The sequence below is a fragment of the Rutidosis leptorrhynchoides genome, chromosome 2 (assembly GCF_046630445.1).
Source record: "Rutidosis leptorrhynchoides isolate AG116_Rl617_1_P2 chromosome 2, CSIRO_AGI_Rlap_v1, whole genome shotgun sequence".
Lineage (NCBI taxonomy): Eukaryota > Viridiplantae > Streptophyta > Magnoliopsida > Asterales > Asteraceae > Rutidosis > Rutidosis leptorrhynchoides.
Window position 1 is genome coordinate 441504850 of NC_092334.1, and position 18616 is coordinate 441523465.

General features: G+C 34.4%; 1 protein-coding gene across 5 annotated transcripts; it reads right to left on the reverse strand.

The window, feature by feature from the left end:
• Window positions 1-352: 352 nt before the first annotated feature.
• On the reverse strand, window positions 353-9112 carry LOC139892440 (zinc finger protein BRUTUS-like At1g74770). 5 transcript variants are annotated; one of them, XM_071875532.1, is made up of 12 exons: window positions 8938-9112; window positions 8353-8574; window positions 5076-5623; window positions 4723-4954; window positions 2668-4184; window positions 2373-2597; window positions 1743-1880; window positions 1434-1668; window positions 1163-1222; window positions 944-1015; window positions 738-851; window positions 353-537 (listed from the first exon to the last, which is right to left on the reverse strand). In XM_071875532.1, the coding sequence occupies exons 1-11, from the start codon at window positions 9064-9066 to the stop codon at window positions 750-752; spliced, it is 3480 nt and encodes a 1159-aa protein (XP_071731633.1). In that variant the 5' UTR covers window positions 9067-9112; the 3' UTR covers window positions 353-537; window positions 738-749. The 5 variants fall into 5 exon arrangements, with proteins under 5 accessions (XP_071731633.1, XP_071731632.1, XP_071731630.1 ...); XM_071875531.1 differs by having other exon boundaries at window positions 1434-1632; window positions 8745-9112; XM_071875529.1 differs by having other exon boundaries at window positions 8745-9112.
• Between the last annotated feature and the right edge of the window lie 9504 nt (window positions 9113-18616).

The following is an 18616-nucleotide window of genomic DNA, read 5'->3' on the forward strand; positions in this document are numbered from 1 at the left end:
GAATAACAGATTATTTAACACACTTATAGGATTTCTCTTAGCTTTTTTCGCTCACCCGTTTCCACAAATCGTTAAGTAGTTTAGGCATACCGAAATAACATATGTTCCGGTAACCTTTTATTTTCAGGTGAGAGAGTGATCTGTATACCACCAATTTTTAACCACCACCAATATTTAAGCATACACTACTAAACATGTTTTATGATGCTGTATAGTCGGACAGCTTAAAACATGTTTGATGATGTACAGATAAAAATTGGTGGTGTACGGATCACTAGCATTTGACGTGAATTAGATAATTAGCGTAGTGAATACATAATGTCATAATCAACTCTAGTAGTTCTTGGTTACATTAGTTATTCAGTATTTTAAACACACCCATACTTTATAACCACTCCAGTTGACAATGTTGTTAATGTTTTTGCCCAAGAGAACTTATTATATCACAAATGATAATAACAAAACAAGAATTTATACATGATCATGACAAAATCCAACATTTCTTCAGTAATACATATCCAATGAGGTCTTGAAAGCCTTCAATGAAACAAAGTTAGACATTTTATAAGTATATAATAATATAATATCAGTATATATAATCATTCTCTAAAGTCAAGTTACATACTCGAAAATTGTTTAACAGCGAAAAAATGTGCATCAGACATTAAAAAAAAAAAAAAACTTCTACACTAATAACTAAGAAATGGAAGTTAAACTGAAACTAAACTATGACTCACAATATGTCCAAGTTAGATAAGTCGAGTGTTGTAGGACCCACAACGAGGGCATTTATGGTACAGCCAATGGAAAGACGCAGTTCCCCTCTTTTCGCAGTCGTTGCATAAAATGTCCTGCAAACAATATAAGAATTTGATGTCAATAATATGCATTTGTCGTTGTATTAATTATTAACTATTTATGTTTTAATAACTGCGATCGCAACCTGAGTCTTGCCAGAATACTCCTCTGGAATTTTCTCTTCAGCTAACATTGCATCCAACATCCCAAAGTATACCTGTCAGGTGATCAAAATTCAACTTGCAGGATTTTTTTTTTTTTTATAAAATTATCGACTTATTTTATAAACTTTGATGTTCGATGAAGTTTGATACATTTTCAGACACTTAACAATTGTTTTTTCATGAATATATATGAAACTCACCTGCATATCCCCCAATGACTTGCTGCATATTGGGCAAGTATAGTTTGAGCAAGTGTATTCCTACACACAGAATCGAAGAGTCAATATTGCTTGCTGATTGAATAAAAAAAACATTCATCAAAGAGGCAATGATACGTACACCGTCAAAAATTATCCATACAGCACCAAAACTATTTTAGAGGGTTGTATAGTACAACATTATAATGCATGTTTGGTGATGTATGCATAATTTAAGTGATCATCAACCCAATTAAAGACATGAGATGAATACCTGAAAACATGAAGAATGCATTACGTGACCACACGAAAGGGCTTTAACAGGATTGCTAGACGTAAAGATGTATTCATGGCATATCGGGCAATTGTCTTCAAGACACTTCTCTCTGCAGACGTGAACCAAAAGTGATCTCGACATGCAGGCGTTACAATTCATGCAATGAAAATAGTCAAGCCCGAGACCTTTCCCGACTCTGCAAAGGTTACAATACGGGCAATGGTAGATTTGCCTGTTCACAGAGATTTCAGAGATCATAAAAGAGAAATCTACAAAGTATATATAAGTGTTGCGTAAATTAGTCACCTCTCATCATCGAAGAATTTGCAGATGGAGCAATAGTATCTGGCCATCGATAAGTTGTTACAAGAAACGGTTGAGCATGTTGGACCGATGGGTTGGACAATCAAACATTTCATGCACATCATCATGGTTGTGGCTTTTCTGGATTAAGTAAATAAAAAAGTTGAAATATATTCATTTTTTACAGAGTTAAAAGTAAGTGTTGTTTTAACAGAGTTAACCATAAGGAGTAGTCGAGTGGCGATTTTGACTTTTCCAGTAAAGTAGGGGGGGGGGGGGGGGGGGGGGGGGGGGTCACGAGTTTGAATCCCTGGAGCACAAAAGAACCCCTTATGGCCACAGAGGTTCACCATGTACGACTCTGGGCAGCTTGCAAAGCAGGTTGTTGCCTCGAGATTAGTCTGCTCGCAAAGCGAGTTGAAAACTCGGCCCGTAAGGAAAAAAAAAAAAACCAAAGAGCCAATGGCTTGGCGGTATCGAGGTCACCTTTACAACTTGAGGTTGAGGGTTCGAGTCCTGCTTAGGACATTTCGTGGTGTATATATTTGTGTTAGTATTAGATGGGTGTGTGAGTTTGCCTTTTAAAAAAAAAAAAAAAAAAGAACAAAAAAAAAGTTAGTGTTGAGCGTGTACCTATCCATTACGTGATCGGTTTCATGGGCATCATCATGGCAAAGTCTGCAAGTGTAAAGCTTGTTGCAACAAGAAGCAACAAGTTTGCAGTTCCGCTTGTAGTGTTTACATCCGAACACTAATTTTTGAGAATCACGATAAGATGGATAAATACCCATTACGCCTTGTTCGTTATCTGGCCCGTCAACATCTTGATTAGATTTCTTTTGCGTGTTGATCCAACGGCTGAGATAAAAAGATGAAACTCTAAGTTACACATCAGAATAACTGAAAATTAAATAAAATAAAGTACAACCTCATTATCAGGTTCTGTATTATGATGGGTTTCATCTGAGGCTCCAATGTTTCGTCACAATGCACTTTTCTAATCGTAGCCTCGAGTTCATCTTGACTCAACACTAGTACAGAATTTTCATCTGTCTCGGTTCTATCAGTAACGTCTGATATATCTGTCTTTGACTGGTCAACATCACTACAGACTTGATCTTTGCACAAGTGCTTTTGTTTTTTATCATCATTGAAACTTTCACGACGCATCGTTTTATTGCCCTTATTGGATTTCGATAATTCACCTCGAGGCAAGTACTTTGAGAGTATCTCCAAAGTGTCGGCAGTTGACTGAGTCAGCATCGTTGACTGGTCAACCTTAGGAACGTCGTATGTTTTCATACCTTCCCACCATTCACCTAACCATTGATCAAACATCGTGTTCTTGGTAGCCTTGCGCCATAACGACATGAGTGCGTTCTGTTCTTCTAGCGTTAAATACGCCATGAGCCATGGTATCATTTCTTGTAAAGTTTCGGCTCGTGTTCTTCCAAGCATGCGTCCTATGATCTTTTCTTGTTCTTTGAGAGACAAATGTTCTCTAAACAACGGCCACAGCTCGATTTCTTCATGGTCAACATGGTCCGAAAGCATTTTATTCATGCATTTACACATGGCGTGAAGCTTGACACATAGTTGACGATACGTTAACATTCTTTTACTCGAAACTGAATAATACCATTCCGAAATCTGATCAAGAACGTATGAAATTCGATTTAAGTATTCAACATCCATTTTATGATCAATGGAGTACGAATGGCTACTATTTTGAATAATTTCCTTCGCTTCTAAAGCAGGAAACGCTATTTCGTCCTCTGCTTCACTATGCATTTTGTACAGATTACGTAGAAGATGAAAGCGCTGATGAAACTCTGTGAATAAAACATCGTTGTCTACCAGGTTGGCAGACAACGATACGAGATGTTCCATATCCTTCTTGAGCGCTTTATGGAAGAAAAAGATATGATCCACCGGTCGTGATTCTAGATAACGAAAGGAATGTTCTGTATTATTCTCCATAGGATACGTTGAAACATGACTCGAAATCTTCAGTTTTTGAGGGAAAAATACATGAAAATTGATCCCGCTAGCATACGATGTGTCATACGTTGAAGAAGAGCTAGATACGCCTTTAGTAGCCGTTTGCAAGTACGAAAACGCTGAACTGGTCTTGATTTGTTCAGACAGAAATGAGCATCTATTCTCGAACGCTGCACGCAACTCCTCTCTAAAATTGTCGATAGATGTTTTACCTGAGTAACCAATGCGTACCCATTCATACAAAAGGGAAGATAATGATTTGTTGACCAAAACGCCCCCTTGTTTTACGCTATGCAAAATAGACTTCGATTCATCCTCTGATAAATGACTTGAAAACCAAGTAACCGTGCACTTTAGCAATCCAAGCGGCATCATCTCGAGACAAGCGTATAATAACCACCGCTGCATTTCACGGGTGCAATTCTTAACTATAAATGGGAAAACCTGCCAAAGATAACACCCGCTAAGTAATGGTAGTACCAAGTGACCGGTACTTATTTGCTGATGTGGCAGTCATTCGAGGTGCCACATCATCAAGATACATAGAACAGAAACTCTTATTGTTCGATGCTTACTGACTTCAGTAGAAACTTGCGTTTATATTTTATATATTTAACCTTACAGTTCAGGGCGTCTTAGAGGGTGTGTAAGATAGGCCACTGAACATGGCCCGAAATCTTAAAAAGGGCCAAAAATTTTAATAGACCATTTATATATACTTGTTCTGCTACAGGTCGAAGTAGGTCAAAAAGGATTTACAGCCGATAGGTAAGTTTTTTTCCTTCTGATACAAATTACCTTAAGTTAAAACTCATTTTGATTGAGAGATCTGAGAATCAATGATAATTTGTTTTGATATTTATAATGATAACTTTTAGTAGTATTATCCTTTTATATGTATTAAAAAATTAAACGTTATAAATTAATGAGACGCCTCTGGCTACAGCAAATGTAACATGAGCATGAATGATCTATGTATTACCTCAATTTCCACAAATGTCAGGTATTTTCGGATCCCTGCGGCACATATTTTTAATTTGTCACATAAATTCTCCACAAAGTTGCTAGCTGATACCACATTTTCAGTCTTACAGTACAGTAACAACTGTAAACCTTCAATTTGACTGCCATCCAAGAACCGCTGATACGAAGGAGATGGACAATCTTCAGCCAATTCAATGCACATCGAATAAAACAGCTTATCCAACGCATTGCTGCAGAATTTGATACTTTAGTTAATAAAAAAACTATGATGACATCGAATAAAACAATTTTACCTGTAATATAATATAATATATATAGTATATAAAGTATATAATATACAGTATATATTACCTGTAAAATATGATGACATCTGCAAAAAACTTTAGCTGAAAAACTGCAGGAAATAATCCTGAAAAATCGTTTGAGTCTCGAACTGAATATAACTCATCAAGGACTTGTAACAGATCCTTATGATACGCGCTATGCCATATGCAAACACTGTCTAAAGGATTGCATCGATAAGTTTCATCGATTAAATATTCGCGCTCTGGCTTCATTGGCTCTCCAAATTGACCCTCGGATTTATAAACTTCTAGAATCTTCCGGAAACTAGCACGGCCATTGAGAAATAAAGATTCTTTTCCGTACTTGTCAAAATCCCATGTAACGATTTTCTCCTTCACTTCAAGACACGATATTACAACGTCTTGTAGAAGTTGATCTTTAGGAACAACTTGTTTAAGACATTGAAGAACGTTTTCTGTTTCGTCTGAGGATAGAAATGAGTTCATCCACCGAAAGAAGTCTTCTAAGAGTAGCATAGGAACACTACACATAAACTGCCAAACGAATGAGGCCTGTTCTTGCGTCGAGAATTGCTGAGTCAGCAACGGAAAGACCTGTTTCAATTATGACATATACATACACATTATAATGCTATAAAAAGGTTCTTTTACTGTTACGAATAATCCACATTTGTTCGTCTTGAAAGAAAATTTTAGCACTTCAGAGTATAGTCTAACTCATATCCATCTTTATACAAAGATTAAAGTTTAAAGATGACAACTTTATATCAGTTACACACACTTCTGTTTTCATCTTTAACTGATACTGATGTTCGATCTTTTGCGTTGGTAGCGATAGATGATAATCAATAATTGAGGACACATTATGTCACCTTACACTATCTCCACTTATTGTCCAATTTCAGAAATGTATCTATACTTTGAAATTGTCTTTAGATGCACATTTTTAATGTTTTTGTAAGGTAACTAGACAATACAAAGAGCATTGATTTAAGTCCGAATGTGTAGATATTCACACACATCTATCAAAGATTTCTAAGGGTTGGATACGCGATCACGCAAATAGACAATTTAGTATATAGTGCGCTGATCATAACAAGCCTCGAAAGATAGATTTGCATATAATTACAAGAGCGAAAACTTATGTTAATAGTTTAGGATGACTTAGAACATTAAACTAGCTATCACAATTACCTTAACAAACTAAATCAATCCAGTTATGGTAACTTACATACTAACACTTCAATAAAATTCAAGTACATAATTTGAACATTATTACTACTGATAGTAAATAGGTAAACAGATGGTCAAAGGGAAGAAGGCGAATTTGTTATTATTGAGGAATATAATTACAATCAAAGGTAAACAGCTTGCAATCAAAGGTAAGGTGTGGATTGAAGAAGTTATTGAAGATGAGTTTTTGGAAACGGTCAGTACTGTTATTATTGAGGAATATAATTTGATGTTACAAGAAGGGATTGAACTGCCGAAAAAACACCACTCTGCTGAACAGTTTACAAAACCGGCACCGGTTTTCCAACAGGTTGTCAACGATGGTCAAAGGGAAGAAGGCGAATTTGTTACGGATGAGGTGGTTGGGAACTTTCAAACTCCTCAAAAGTCAAAAGGATCTAATCTGGTTTCTTCTTCAAAGGTTATCCATAATTCTTTGAAAAATGTTACAAATGCAGTTAAAACTCAAAGGGAGTTGTATGGGGATTTCAAAAGGTCTACCCAACCTTTTTCGGCAACCTTTCCCAAAGCGATTCACAACTCTATGGAAAAGGTTTCATTAGCAGTTAAAAACCAAAAGTTTAAAACAGACAAGGTATGTAAGGCAGCAGAGGAGATCAAAGCATCTCTGTTCAAAGCTAAATCTGTGGCTTATGTCCCTGATGAGGTGGAAGACGTGGTTAAGTCCGTTTCTACCCCTGCTTCTCCCTTGAAACGTGTCCCTTTTAATTTGAACTTAAATGATTACCCTGTCCTTTTCAATGTTTCTCCCAATAACTCTTCATTGTCCAAACCTGATGCTATTTCCCTCAATTGTACTGAAGAAAAACCCTCTGTCTCAATATTGAATTCTTCTAGCCCAATCAAATCTATACCAGATAATCACTGTATCGATCAAGGGTGCAAGGATTCATGTGAAAAAATTAAAGCAAGGTGTTTCGCTGTTATTCCTAATGAGGTTCCTGTTTTTCACAAAAAAGAGAACATAGCCAAGAACAAGGGAAAAATCACAAGTAACGATTGGGTTGATCATATTCCAAACCTTTCGGGTGTTTTTGATACTTCGAGTGAAATCAATCACGTCGTTGGTGATGGTAAATCTGTGAAGAACAATAATCGATTTGGGGGTAAAAAGCTCACCTTTTTAGAAGAGATGGCCAATTTTGGGGTTTTGATGCAAAACATGACCGACGACGATACTCCAACCAATAAATCAAAGCCATGAGGTTAGCTTCATGGAATATACGTTCAATTCCCATTTTATTTTGGCATGATGATTGCCCCTTATGAGTTATTTTCCCTCACTTTATGTTTCGTGCCTCTTTCCCTTTGCTACTGTTGAAAACTTTCACTTACATGTTCACTTTCAACACCACATCAGTTGGTGGAAATTGCATTTGACCCACCCTCTCTCTTTTTTCAATACCACAATGCTTAATGAGCTTTTGTTCCTGTTAAACAATGTACTGTTAACGACTTGGATGTTGATCAAGTCAATTGGTCTGTTTTAATCGATGGCTCTTATTCGGTTTATGATACGAGTAGAATATTGGTGCAGTCTAATGTCGCCACACAACGACTTCCTTTTCAATGGTATTCATGCGTCGCTCGGTTTTGGTTCGCTATATCAAGTTAAAAATCTTCTTAAGGGCCACTAATCTCAAGCTTTGCAATGGTTGTCATTCTTATGTTTCGGAACACAATCCTTATCTTTTGTGTTTTTCGCATTGTTAGCTTTCAATTTGTAATGTCTTTCTTGACCGAGCTCGTCTCCGTCGTAATTTGTTTTTGCATCTTCATTATTTTGATGAAGATCTTCCAATTAATACAATTCAATTTTTTCGCCGTAAAAAAAAAAAAAAAAAAAAAAAAGGTAAACAGATAAGGTTTTCTTTTTAAGGCTATCCGGGAAGAATATCATTTTTATTTAAATATACGCAGCTTAACCAGTTTATTCCGTGATCGTTTCAAACATTTTTCCCTTTAAACCTCAAATTTTGTGAAAATATCAGGTCCGACCACTAGGCTATCTAGTAAAAACGCAATCATCTAAATAGCAAGCTAGCAGTATAAGCAAGAATGCGTCGTACCTGTTCTTCTTCTTTGGCCATATGCTTACACACGCTTGTCTGCAACGTACCAATAAAGTAGACAAGTTCTTGAAATGGCTTAGAAATATGTTTTTCATCTTCTTTTTCCAAAACATCTAGATAATGAAAAATTGAGTCCAATATATCATTCGTACTCGTATGCTCAAGCGAATATGCAGACACCACATTTTTTACATGTACATCCAAAGCTCTAAATATAACCTGAAATTCAATACGTCACTTTAGCTCATACACATTATAAATAAATTCATAATAATAATTTTTGGATTTTTCTAACGACATCGTTAACATACATAGAAGTGTTAAGTTTTATGCACCCTTACAAAAATCATAATAATTTTAAGGAAATAATTAAATGAATAAAATTAAACCTCATCTTCAGCAACTGAATGATACTTGTTAACAAGTTTAAAAAACTCAAACCTGCGGCGGAGTTCCTGGATTAAATCAGGACCGTAGATCCTGCAATCAAGGGCCTCGGCCGCAGTACGACGTAAATCACCAAGCTCTTGACGTAACGCATTATGAAAATGCAACAATAATAAAATTGGCGATTCACGTAACTGAAGGCCAGGGATAACCGTAAGTTCGGTAACTGACATGGTCAAACGGTGTTGACTCCGGCGGCCATAGAAGCGTTGACCACCGGATAATATGAAAGAAGATAAAGGAAACAAAAGGAAGTTCTGGCATGGAAATTGTGGTGCATATAACGACTAGTGTGATGATTATTTTTTGTTTTAATTCTGGCTGTTCAAAGCTTCTGTGCATTGTTTAATTATTTATATTTTATTTGTTTAGTTGTTTTGGTGTTATTAAATTTGGTAGTATGTGTGTGATGATTGAGACGTTATACCAAACGGCCAACGTGTTACATAATTTTTAACGGAGAAAACCATTCACGTTTGTCTGTGGGTTAGTATTGAAGAGGCGTTAAACATGCTGTACACTCATGACTAAGCAGTTTTTTTCACGCGCCTTTTGTGAGTGTGTGTTTAAAGTGTTGCCATTAACTCCTCATCAGTATCAACGTCTAACATATTTCATTAATCCATTACTAAAATACATATATCATGATAAACAATATCTTAAAAAGAACAAATATGTTATAATTCACTAGGCTTATAACTACCTTTAGTGGTTTGGTTCGTGTTATAATTCAGTAGGCTTATAACTACCTTTAGTGGTTTAGTTCGTGTTATAATTCAGTAAGCCTATAACTACCTTTAGTAGGTTTGTTCTTGACTATATGCTACTAATAAACTTAAAATAAGAGAGAGTAAAAGAATGATGATATATGAAATATATTCTATGTGTGCATCTTATGCAAATCACATCTTTTGGTATTTATAATACAATAATTTACTGTGCAATTAGGTAGAATAATAATATCCGTGAATTAACTTGTGATCCACCAAACTTCACTTTATGAAAAAGTGTCGGCCATATTTGACATATATAACACTCCCCATTGGACGACAATTTTATTTTATTAAGATCAACTACAAGTTACTGCCTCATTAAAAACCTTGCTAAAGAAAAATCAGTGGGATAAAAACTTTAGCTAAGGGAAAAAGAGTGCAGCATAGAGTTGACTCCCCCTCAAGTAGACATTGCTGAGTCGTCACATCTTATGAACATGCCTCATGCCAATATTGTGAACATGCATTCTGAAAGTAGCAGTTGGAAGTGCTTTGGTGAAAAGATCGGCAGAGTTTTTGCTGGATTGAACATATCTCATTTCAATCTGGTTGTCTTTGATGAGATTTTGAGTATATGAGAAGAATCTAGGAGGTATGTGTTTTGTTCGGTCACTTTTGATATACCCTTTCTTTCATCTGTGTTATGCAAGCTGCATTATCTTCATAGATAGTTGTTGGACTTTTATCGCGTTCTAGTCCACAAGAATCAGTAATGAGTTGTGTCATTGATCTCAACCAAAAACATTCCCGAGTAGCTTCATGTAATGCAATCACTTCGGCATGATTTGATGATGTTGCAACAAGTGTTTGTTTCTCAGAACGCCATGATATTGCAGTACCTCCATTTAGGAATACATATCCAGTTTGAGATTTAGCTTTATGTGGATCAGATAAATAACCTGCATCTGCATAACCAACCAAATCTTGTTTTGATTCGTTAGAATAAAATAATCCTAAGTCTGTAGTTCCTCGAAGGTATCGAAATATATGTTTGATCCCATTCCAGTGTCTTTTGGTAGGAGCAGAGCTGAACCTTGCTAACAAATTAACTGCAAAAAAAATGTCAGGTCTTGTATAATTTGTAAGATACATAAGAGCTCCAATTGCACTAAGATATGGTACTTCTGGTCCAAGAATATCTTCATGATCTTCATAGGGACGAAATGGATCAGTGTCAACATTAAGTGATCTAACAACCATAGGAGTACTTAATGGTTTTGCCTTGTTCATATTGAAACGTTTTAAAATCTTTTCCGTATAAGTTGTTTGATGTACAAGTAAACCATTAGGCATATGCTCAATCTGCAAACCAAGGCAATACTTGGTTTTTTCGAGATCTTTCATTTCAAATTCTTTCTTTAGAAGTTGAATGGCTTCATGGATCTCTTTATTTGTACCTATGATGTTAAGATCATCGACATAAACGGCTATGATCACATATCCGGATGTTGTTTTCTTAATGAATACACATGGACAAATAAGATTATTGGTATACTCTTTTCTTACAAGTAATCACTTAATCGTTTATACCACATGTGACCTGATTGTTTCAACCCATATAAAGACCTTTGTAACTTAATTGAGTACATTTCTTTGGATTTTGCATTGGTTGCTTCTGATACCTTAAATCCTTCAGGTATCTTCATATATATATCACTATCAAGTGATCCATATAGATAAGCAGACACAACATTCATGAGATGCATTTCTAAATTTTTAGAAACTGCCAGGCTGATTAAGTATTGATGTGCGTAGAGGTGTATACAAAATAGTTATATTTTTGCAACAAAATACTATTAAATACGATACAATTTTACACAAGATATTTATTTATTTATAGAATGGATATACCTAAACCTTGCTACAACACTTATAGGCAGTGTACCTAATCGTACAGTAGTGTAGTTTTTAGTAAGTCCGGTTCGTCCACAGGGAACTCGCCAAGTTCAACGCTATATTTTTTAAAACTATATTTGTAAATATATAAATATATAAGTAGTATTATTATTATAAAATGGGGTTTTTACCGTTTAATGACCGGTTTGTCGATTTTAAAACTTTAGTCGCAGTTAAAACCTAATGTAAAATATTAAAAATAAATATAACTTAATTTAAAGCGTAAAGTAAATGACAATAATTAAAGTGCGATAAATAAAATAACGGTAAATAAAATTAAAAAGTACGATAATTAAAATGACAATAAATTGAAGTGCGATAATTAAAAGTGCAATTAAATATGAAATAAAGGAAATTAAATATGAAATAAAGGAATTATGCTTATTTAAACTTCCGTAATCATGATGTTTGACGTGTTGATTTTAGTTTATTACCATGGGTTAATTGTTCTTTGTCCTGGATTATTCAATATGTCCATACGGATTTGTCCATAATAGTCCATCAGTCATAATCATAAAATGCGGAAATCTTCGTCAAATTATTCTTATTCCCGAAGTCAAATATTCCAACTAATTGGGGATTCAAATTGTAACAAGGTCTTAATACTTTGTTTAATGAATACACCAGGTTATCGACTGTGTGTAATCCAAGGTTTTATTACTTTGTTACAATTACACCAATTACCCTTGAATGTAATCCACCCCTGTTTCAACAAATTTATTAACTATTAATCCAGTTCCGTGTCCGGTAAAATGAAGAATTATTGGTATTTATAGATATCCCGCCCACCGTACCCAGTCAAGCGTATGTGGTTATATATAAATATGTCAAATTATAAGTCTATATATTAAATTAATGAGGTATCGTTAAGTTAATATAAAACCCATTAATAGCCCATAGTCTAATTTCCACAAGTGTCGTTCTTTTATCCAAACCTCAATTATGGTCCAAAGCCCAATTACCCAATTTTAATATTTAGCCCAACATCACGATTACTTCGGCTTAAATAAGCATAATAATAACTTAGCTACGAGACATTAATTTAAAAAGGTTGAACATAACTTACAATGATTAAAAATAGCGTAGCCTTACACAGACAGAATTTTGACTTACACCCTTACAACATTCGCTAATATACCCTTATTATTAAAATTAAAATTATAATATATATATATATATATATATATATATATATATATATATATATATATATATATATATATATATATATATATATATATATATATATATATATATATATATTACGAGTGAGTAAGAAGGAAGAAAAAGATGTGATTTTGATCAACCAAAACTGCGAATTTATAGGACCTGACCCTCAAAATGGGGCCATGCGATCGCATGGATTTTACTCTTCCAGGCCATGCAATCGCATGGCCAGCTGGGAGAGCTCACATGTCTTTGTTTGCATCTTGCCGACGGTTTATAAATATATATATATATAATATATAAATAATTTTAAGAATTATTTAAATATTATATTATATTTATGTGCATAGTTGACTCGTAATTTTTAGTCCGTTGCGTCGAGCGTTGAGAGTTGACTCTGGTCCTGGTTCCAGATTTTCGAACATCCTTGCGTACAATTTAATATCTTGTATTTTGCGTTTTGCGGCTTGTACTTTTGTAATTTTGAGACGTTTCTTATCAATAATTTGAACCACTTTGATTGTACTTTGTACTTTTGAGCTTTTTGGTCGTTTGCGTCTTCAATTCGTCGAATCTGTCTTTTGTCTTCACCTTTTATTATTTAGACGAATATCACTTGTAAATAGAACAATTGCAACTAAAAGCTTGTCTTTCTTGAGGGATAATGCTATGAAATATATGTTCGTTTTTAGCATTATCAAATATTCTCACACTTGAGCGTTGCTTGTCCTCAAGCAATATAGTCTTGAAATAAAAATACTAGAATCACTTCTTTATTCTTCATACTTTGTACATCAGTGATTTCTATACGGCGGTATGAACAATGGTAGTAACGATGTGGTTTACAGTCCCGCATGACTATAAAAATTTAGATCCTTAAGGAAATTGGATCTTTATGAAAACATTTGATCTTTTGAAAATTAAATCTAGCTTTCACCCTAGATAAGTTTTCCGGAATAACCCTTCACCGGTGTTTGCAAATTGTTTTTGTGGGTTTGGTGGGTTTCAGATTTGAAAATTTTAGCTCAAAACTTATGGTTTTGTGTCACCCACTTGCTAACATTGCATTGGGAAAGCAACACGTCCAGTATACTTGCTCCGTATATTACCTTTCTGTAAACTACCGCCCGGTTATAAAGGAAAGCGTTGAACAAGCAACGGTTAAGGCAATGTCCCATGACATGCTTTTAATTATGGTCTATAACGTGTCGGATGTAATTACTATCCTTGGTAGGAGCAATAGTAAAGCTCACCCTTATAATTTTTCGGTCTGGCACAAGGTCCTGTCTTCGACCATGCTATGCAACCACCGTTCTTACGGTTGACACCCGATTTGGTTCAGGTGACCTAATGAATTCCAGGTGAATTTCTAGGATTTTACGTTCAATGGTAATGAACGCATTGAAAATGGGTTTTCAGAAAACAAATCGGTTTGTAATTTTAATCAAAATATTTTCTCGTTCAAGATCGAGTTTAGATATCATTGAATTCCATGAGTTTGTAATTCTCAATCTTTAAGGTCAATCTCTAGGATTGAGTAATATCAGTCTTAAAAGCTGATTTTTGATCTTTAAAGAAGATTATCCTTTCTGGGGATCTGATTCATTAGTCTTATCAAGCTAATTTGCACGGTGCCCTCCCCATTTTATGAGACAGATCCTCTCATGGTTAGGATAAGTCTGACCAATTGGCGACCCTGTTTGATGCTGAGGTCCGTGAATTTTCAGCTGATTTTCGAGAAAACTTTTCAAGGTTTTTCGTAGACTCTACAACTGGTCTGGACGACAACTTCCTGACCTAAATCAAGAAGCGCGTGTCTTTTTCGGAAGACTTTACTTCCTTTTAATGATGGAATTGATTCATCGTATAGATCCATCTTTCTTTCAAATATATTATAAGAAATTGGGTAAAACTGATAAAATTGTCCAAAACAAAAGTATCTTCAGTTATTTGTACAAAAATATGTGATATATTTTTTAAATAACTTGGTAAATTTTTCCCACACTTGGCTTTTATTTTCCTTTCTTTGCCTTTTTATTGTCCTATATTCCATTTTAAATGAATTCTAACATTTTGGGTTGTTACTCAATTTATGTCCTTTCCGAGGTAACAATAATTTCGGTGTTAATACCTAGTTTTATCGCTCATAAATATGTATAAACATGATTTTGAGTTCATTTAATTGAAAATTTTGAAAATTTTTACTAGAATTGGGTAGTCAGTATATAAGACTAGGGCTGTTCTTTATTATCAGAGAGCACTAGATTCTAATACAACTACTGCGTTACTAGTATTTTTAATGGTAACCAAGTGTATAAGTTAAAATTTTAAAAATCCGAAAGAATTTAACCCATTCCCACACTTAAGATCTTGCAATGCCCTCATTTGCAAGAAATCAGTAACAATTTAAATTATTGAGGGTGATTAGCGTAGAAAAATGATTAAATTTTACCAAAGTTTCCAAACATATAGGCGTTTGTTTGTTGAATGATAAATGGTGCACATCATTCGTTCATTTCGTCTTGTTGTTACATCACATTTGTTTTTCTTTTTGTCGTCAAAATCAGTAGCTTTTGCTGAACTTAATGCCAGTATTTGAAAATGCGTTGTTTTACCCTGTTGTGTACATGAAATAAAATACATACAATACAAATATAAACATGCATGGTAATTTGAAATGGGACTTAAAATTCCACTTTCAAATCAAATATGAAATATTAGTACAACATAATAAATATATTAAACATACATAAAAGTATCAAAATATAATGTGTTTAAACATAAATAAACAGAAATAATAAAAAGATAAAAATCATAGAAATCACCAACAGGAACTATATCAATCTGGATAGGGGTTCCAGTTCATGTCGTTGTTCGGGTTCCATGGTTGGTGATAGGTGTACTGGTAGGCCTGGTTAGGGTCGTAGAAAGTATATGGTGGTCTCATCTAGGGCTGGTGTTGAGGATAGTAAGCGGGTCGGGTCGGTACATAGTGATCCTGAGGTGACAGCCGGCTCATGATCTGACGCTGATGATAGTCCCATCTATCATGCTGTCATTGCCTGGAATGCTCGTAATCATTCCGGGCTTGCCACTGCTCCATCCGACTAAATCTCTTCTTGTTTGTCATTTCCACCTCATCTACACGCTGGTAGACGTCAGTCATAGCCTCCCTAATGACATCCCTAATGTCATCCGCTTCCTCCATTTCCTCATCTGAACCTCTCTCTACCTGAGGATGACTACCAACATAGGGTATTGCCTGATTGCGTCTGCTTTTTAATACCTTAGCACCCTGATAGACCCTCAATCCTAAAGGCTCAACCTGTTCCCTACATTCCAAAAGTGGACCCCCTTGGTCCCTATCTACACCCAAATACTCTCCAATGAGAGTAACAAAAATACCTCCTCCTATTATTCCCCCTTCCTGAATTCCTTCCACCATCTTAGACAAATAAAAACCAACACAGTAAGGGATATTAACAAAGCCTCTTGGGTCTCGAATACACTTTAGGTAAAATAAATCATGTAAGGTCATTTTATCCTTATTGTGACCTCTCTGTGTAATCGAGTTAGCCAAAAATCTATGAATTATACGAAGCTCGACTTTGTTAATATGTAAGTAGGAGTGTTTTCCTCCCAGCGTAAAAACATTATAATCTGACATACGCCTCCAGACGGCGTTCGCGTCAAAATTCCTATCTACCCTTTCACCACGATAAATCAAATTCATACAATCGGGTAGTAGTAATTCACCAGGAGTATATATCTGCAAAGCCCTGGCCATGTCCAGCATGGACATCCTGTACATCCTACGGCCAAGTATAAATCTAAGAAAACTTCTATCATCTAATCTATCTACATCTATATTTAACGCTATAGTACTCATAAGCTCAATGCACCATTCCTTATATACAGGTCTACGAATGGTGAATAAACATTCCCAATCGTGAAAAGAAGAGCTGTCATACCTTTGGATCAGATGCTCCCTAACTGAGTTAACTAGTTGGACCCTTTCTAAAGGCTCCCAATCGATTACCCTTGGCACTTCTACATTTTTCGGTATCAGTTTGAATTTATTACTTTGATATGTCGGGTAATCTCTCCAGCTTCTTTCAAATCTCAGATTAGGATGCAACGTGTGTTCAGGAATCGTTGGGTATTCTACAGGCGGATGCATCGGAAATACTATGAAGGCATCAACAAATTGTAGCGGATCATAATAAGGTACGTGTTGATCAGGTTGTTATTATTCCTGTTGTTGTTCCGGTTCAGGTTCATATTGTATTTCTGGTTCAGGTTCTGGAGCAGGTTGTCTAGATGATGATGATGCACCATCAGTATTAGTAAATCTCTGCAAAACACATTAAACACAAAATTTGTGCATCCAAATATGCATTAGTGTTAGCAAAATAACAACTTAAAACAATTATAATAACATGTTCAATCAAAATTAAACTTATACACATTTTCATAATTTTAACAATTCTACACTTTTTCAAATAAGCATATATGAAAATGTTTACAAAGTTCATAAGCATTCAACTCAAATAACATGTTAAAACAACCATTACTAGCAACTAAACAAGTTTCAAATGGCATTTACATCAATTTAATCAAGTTCATGAATTTTATACCTAAAAAGTCCACTTTAATTCTCAAAAATCATGTTTAGGATCAAAGTTTGGATCATTTAGCTACCTAAACATGTTACACTACTTAATTTAGCAATAATTCATGACAAAAATTGACCATAATAAGTTTATATCAAAAAGCCCCAAATTGCTCAAGAACACAAACCCTAGATTCCTAAAATTTTTGAAGTTTTTGGCTTCAAATCATGTTAAATAGCATCAATCTAGGTTATACATGCATAAAATACTAACAATTTAACTCTAATTACACTAGAAATTAACAAAATCAAATTAGAAAAAATATAGCTCAAGAACACTAAAAATCAAATTTAAAGAGGTTTAGGAGTGAAATTGTTACCCTTCTTGATAAACTTCTTATCAAATTCATGATTAGAGCGGATTGTAGGATGAAATTTGGTTGAATTTGGTGAAAAAATGATGAATTTAGGGGTGTATTTGGAGTGTATTCGCGTATGTGTGTGTGTAAAATGTGGGGAGCAGAAGCAGAATTCGCTGGTTTTATCAATCTGAACAGATATTGGTCCTCATGCGATCGTATGAGGTTGAAGGCCAAACCCCATGCGATCGCATGGGGGTCTGGACTTTTTTTTTATAAAACCTTTTACTTTTAACACAAAATAATTAAATTAAATTTTAAAATTTTTCTTTCCTTTTTTATTTAGCACGAGGTCGTTTCGGATCGTTGTCCTAGTCCGTCCCTCGACAAAATTTAAAAATTTGTCATTTTTAAGCGCGGTTTTAAAAGCAAAGATTTTTGAGTTTTTTTTTTAATGTTTTTGGCATACTTTAATTCAATAAGATTAAAAATAATGATAATAAAAATTCTCATCCCTCCTTTGGGTAAAGCAATTTCGGTTCAACGACCTAGTTTGCAACTCACGACGAATTTTTAAAAATCATATTTTTAACTTAGTGAAATAAAGTAATTTTTGTTTTTAAATTCACACCAAACTTAAATTTAAATTGCATAAATTTAAAAATTCATATAAATATCATTTTTATACATACAAACTTATATTAAAAATATTAATTTTTCAAATATTTACAAACTTATATTGATTTTAAAAAGTTTACAATATTAATTTAATATTTATATATTAATTTAAAAACATGGTAAAAATTAAAAATTAAAAATCTTTTTGGTCTTTTATTCCACTTTAATCAATCAAATATTATCAAAAATATACGCCCCTCTTTTCGGTAAAGTAATTTCGGTTCAACGACCTAGTTTTACTCCTGACGAATTTTTGAAATATTTTGGGTAGAATGATTAAAGATATTTATACCTTAAGAATAAACGGTAAATTTCGCAGTGATGTAATA

Excerpts from the sequence above, each read along its gene's own strand:
- LOC139892440 (XM_071875529.1), bottom strand. The coding sequence starts at position 8,975 with ATGTCAGTTACCGAACTTACGGTTATCCCTGGCCTTCAGTTACGTGAA. Across the intron at positions 4,185-4,722 it reads TGACATTTGTGGAAATTGAG|GTTTTCCCATTTATAGTTAA; the intron begins GTAATACATAGA and ends TATCTTTGGCAG. Across the intron at positions 1,223-1,433 it reads TGCATTCTTCATGTTTTCAG|GAATACACTTGCTCAAACTA; the intron begins GTATTCATCTCA and ends TTCTGTGTGTAG.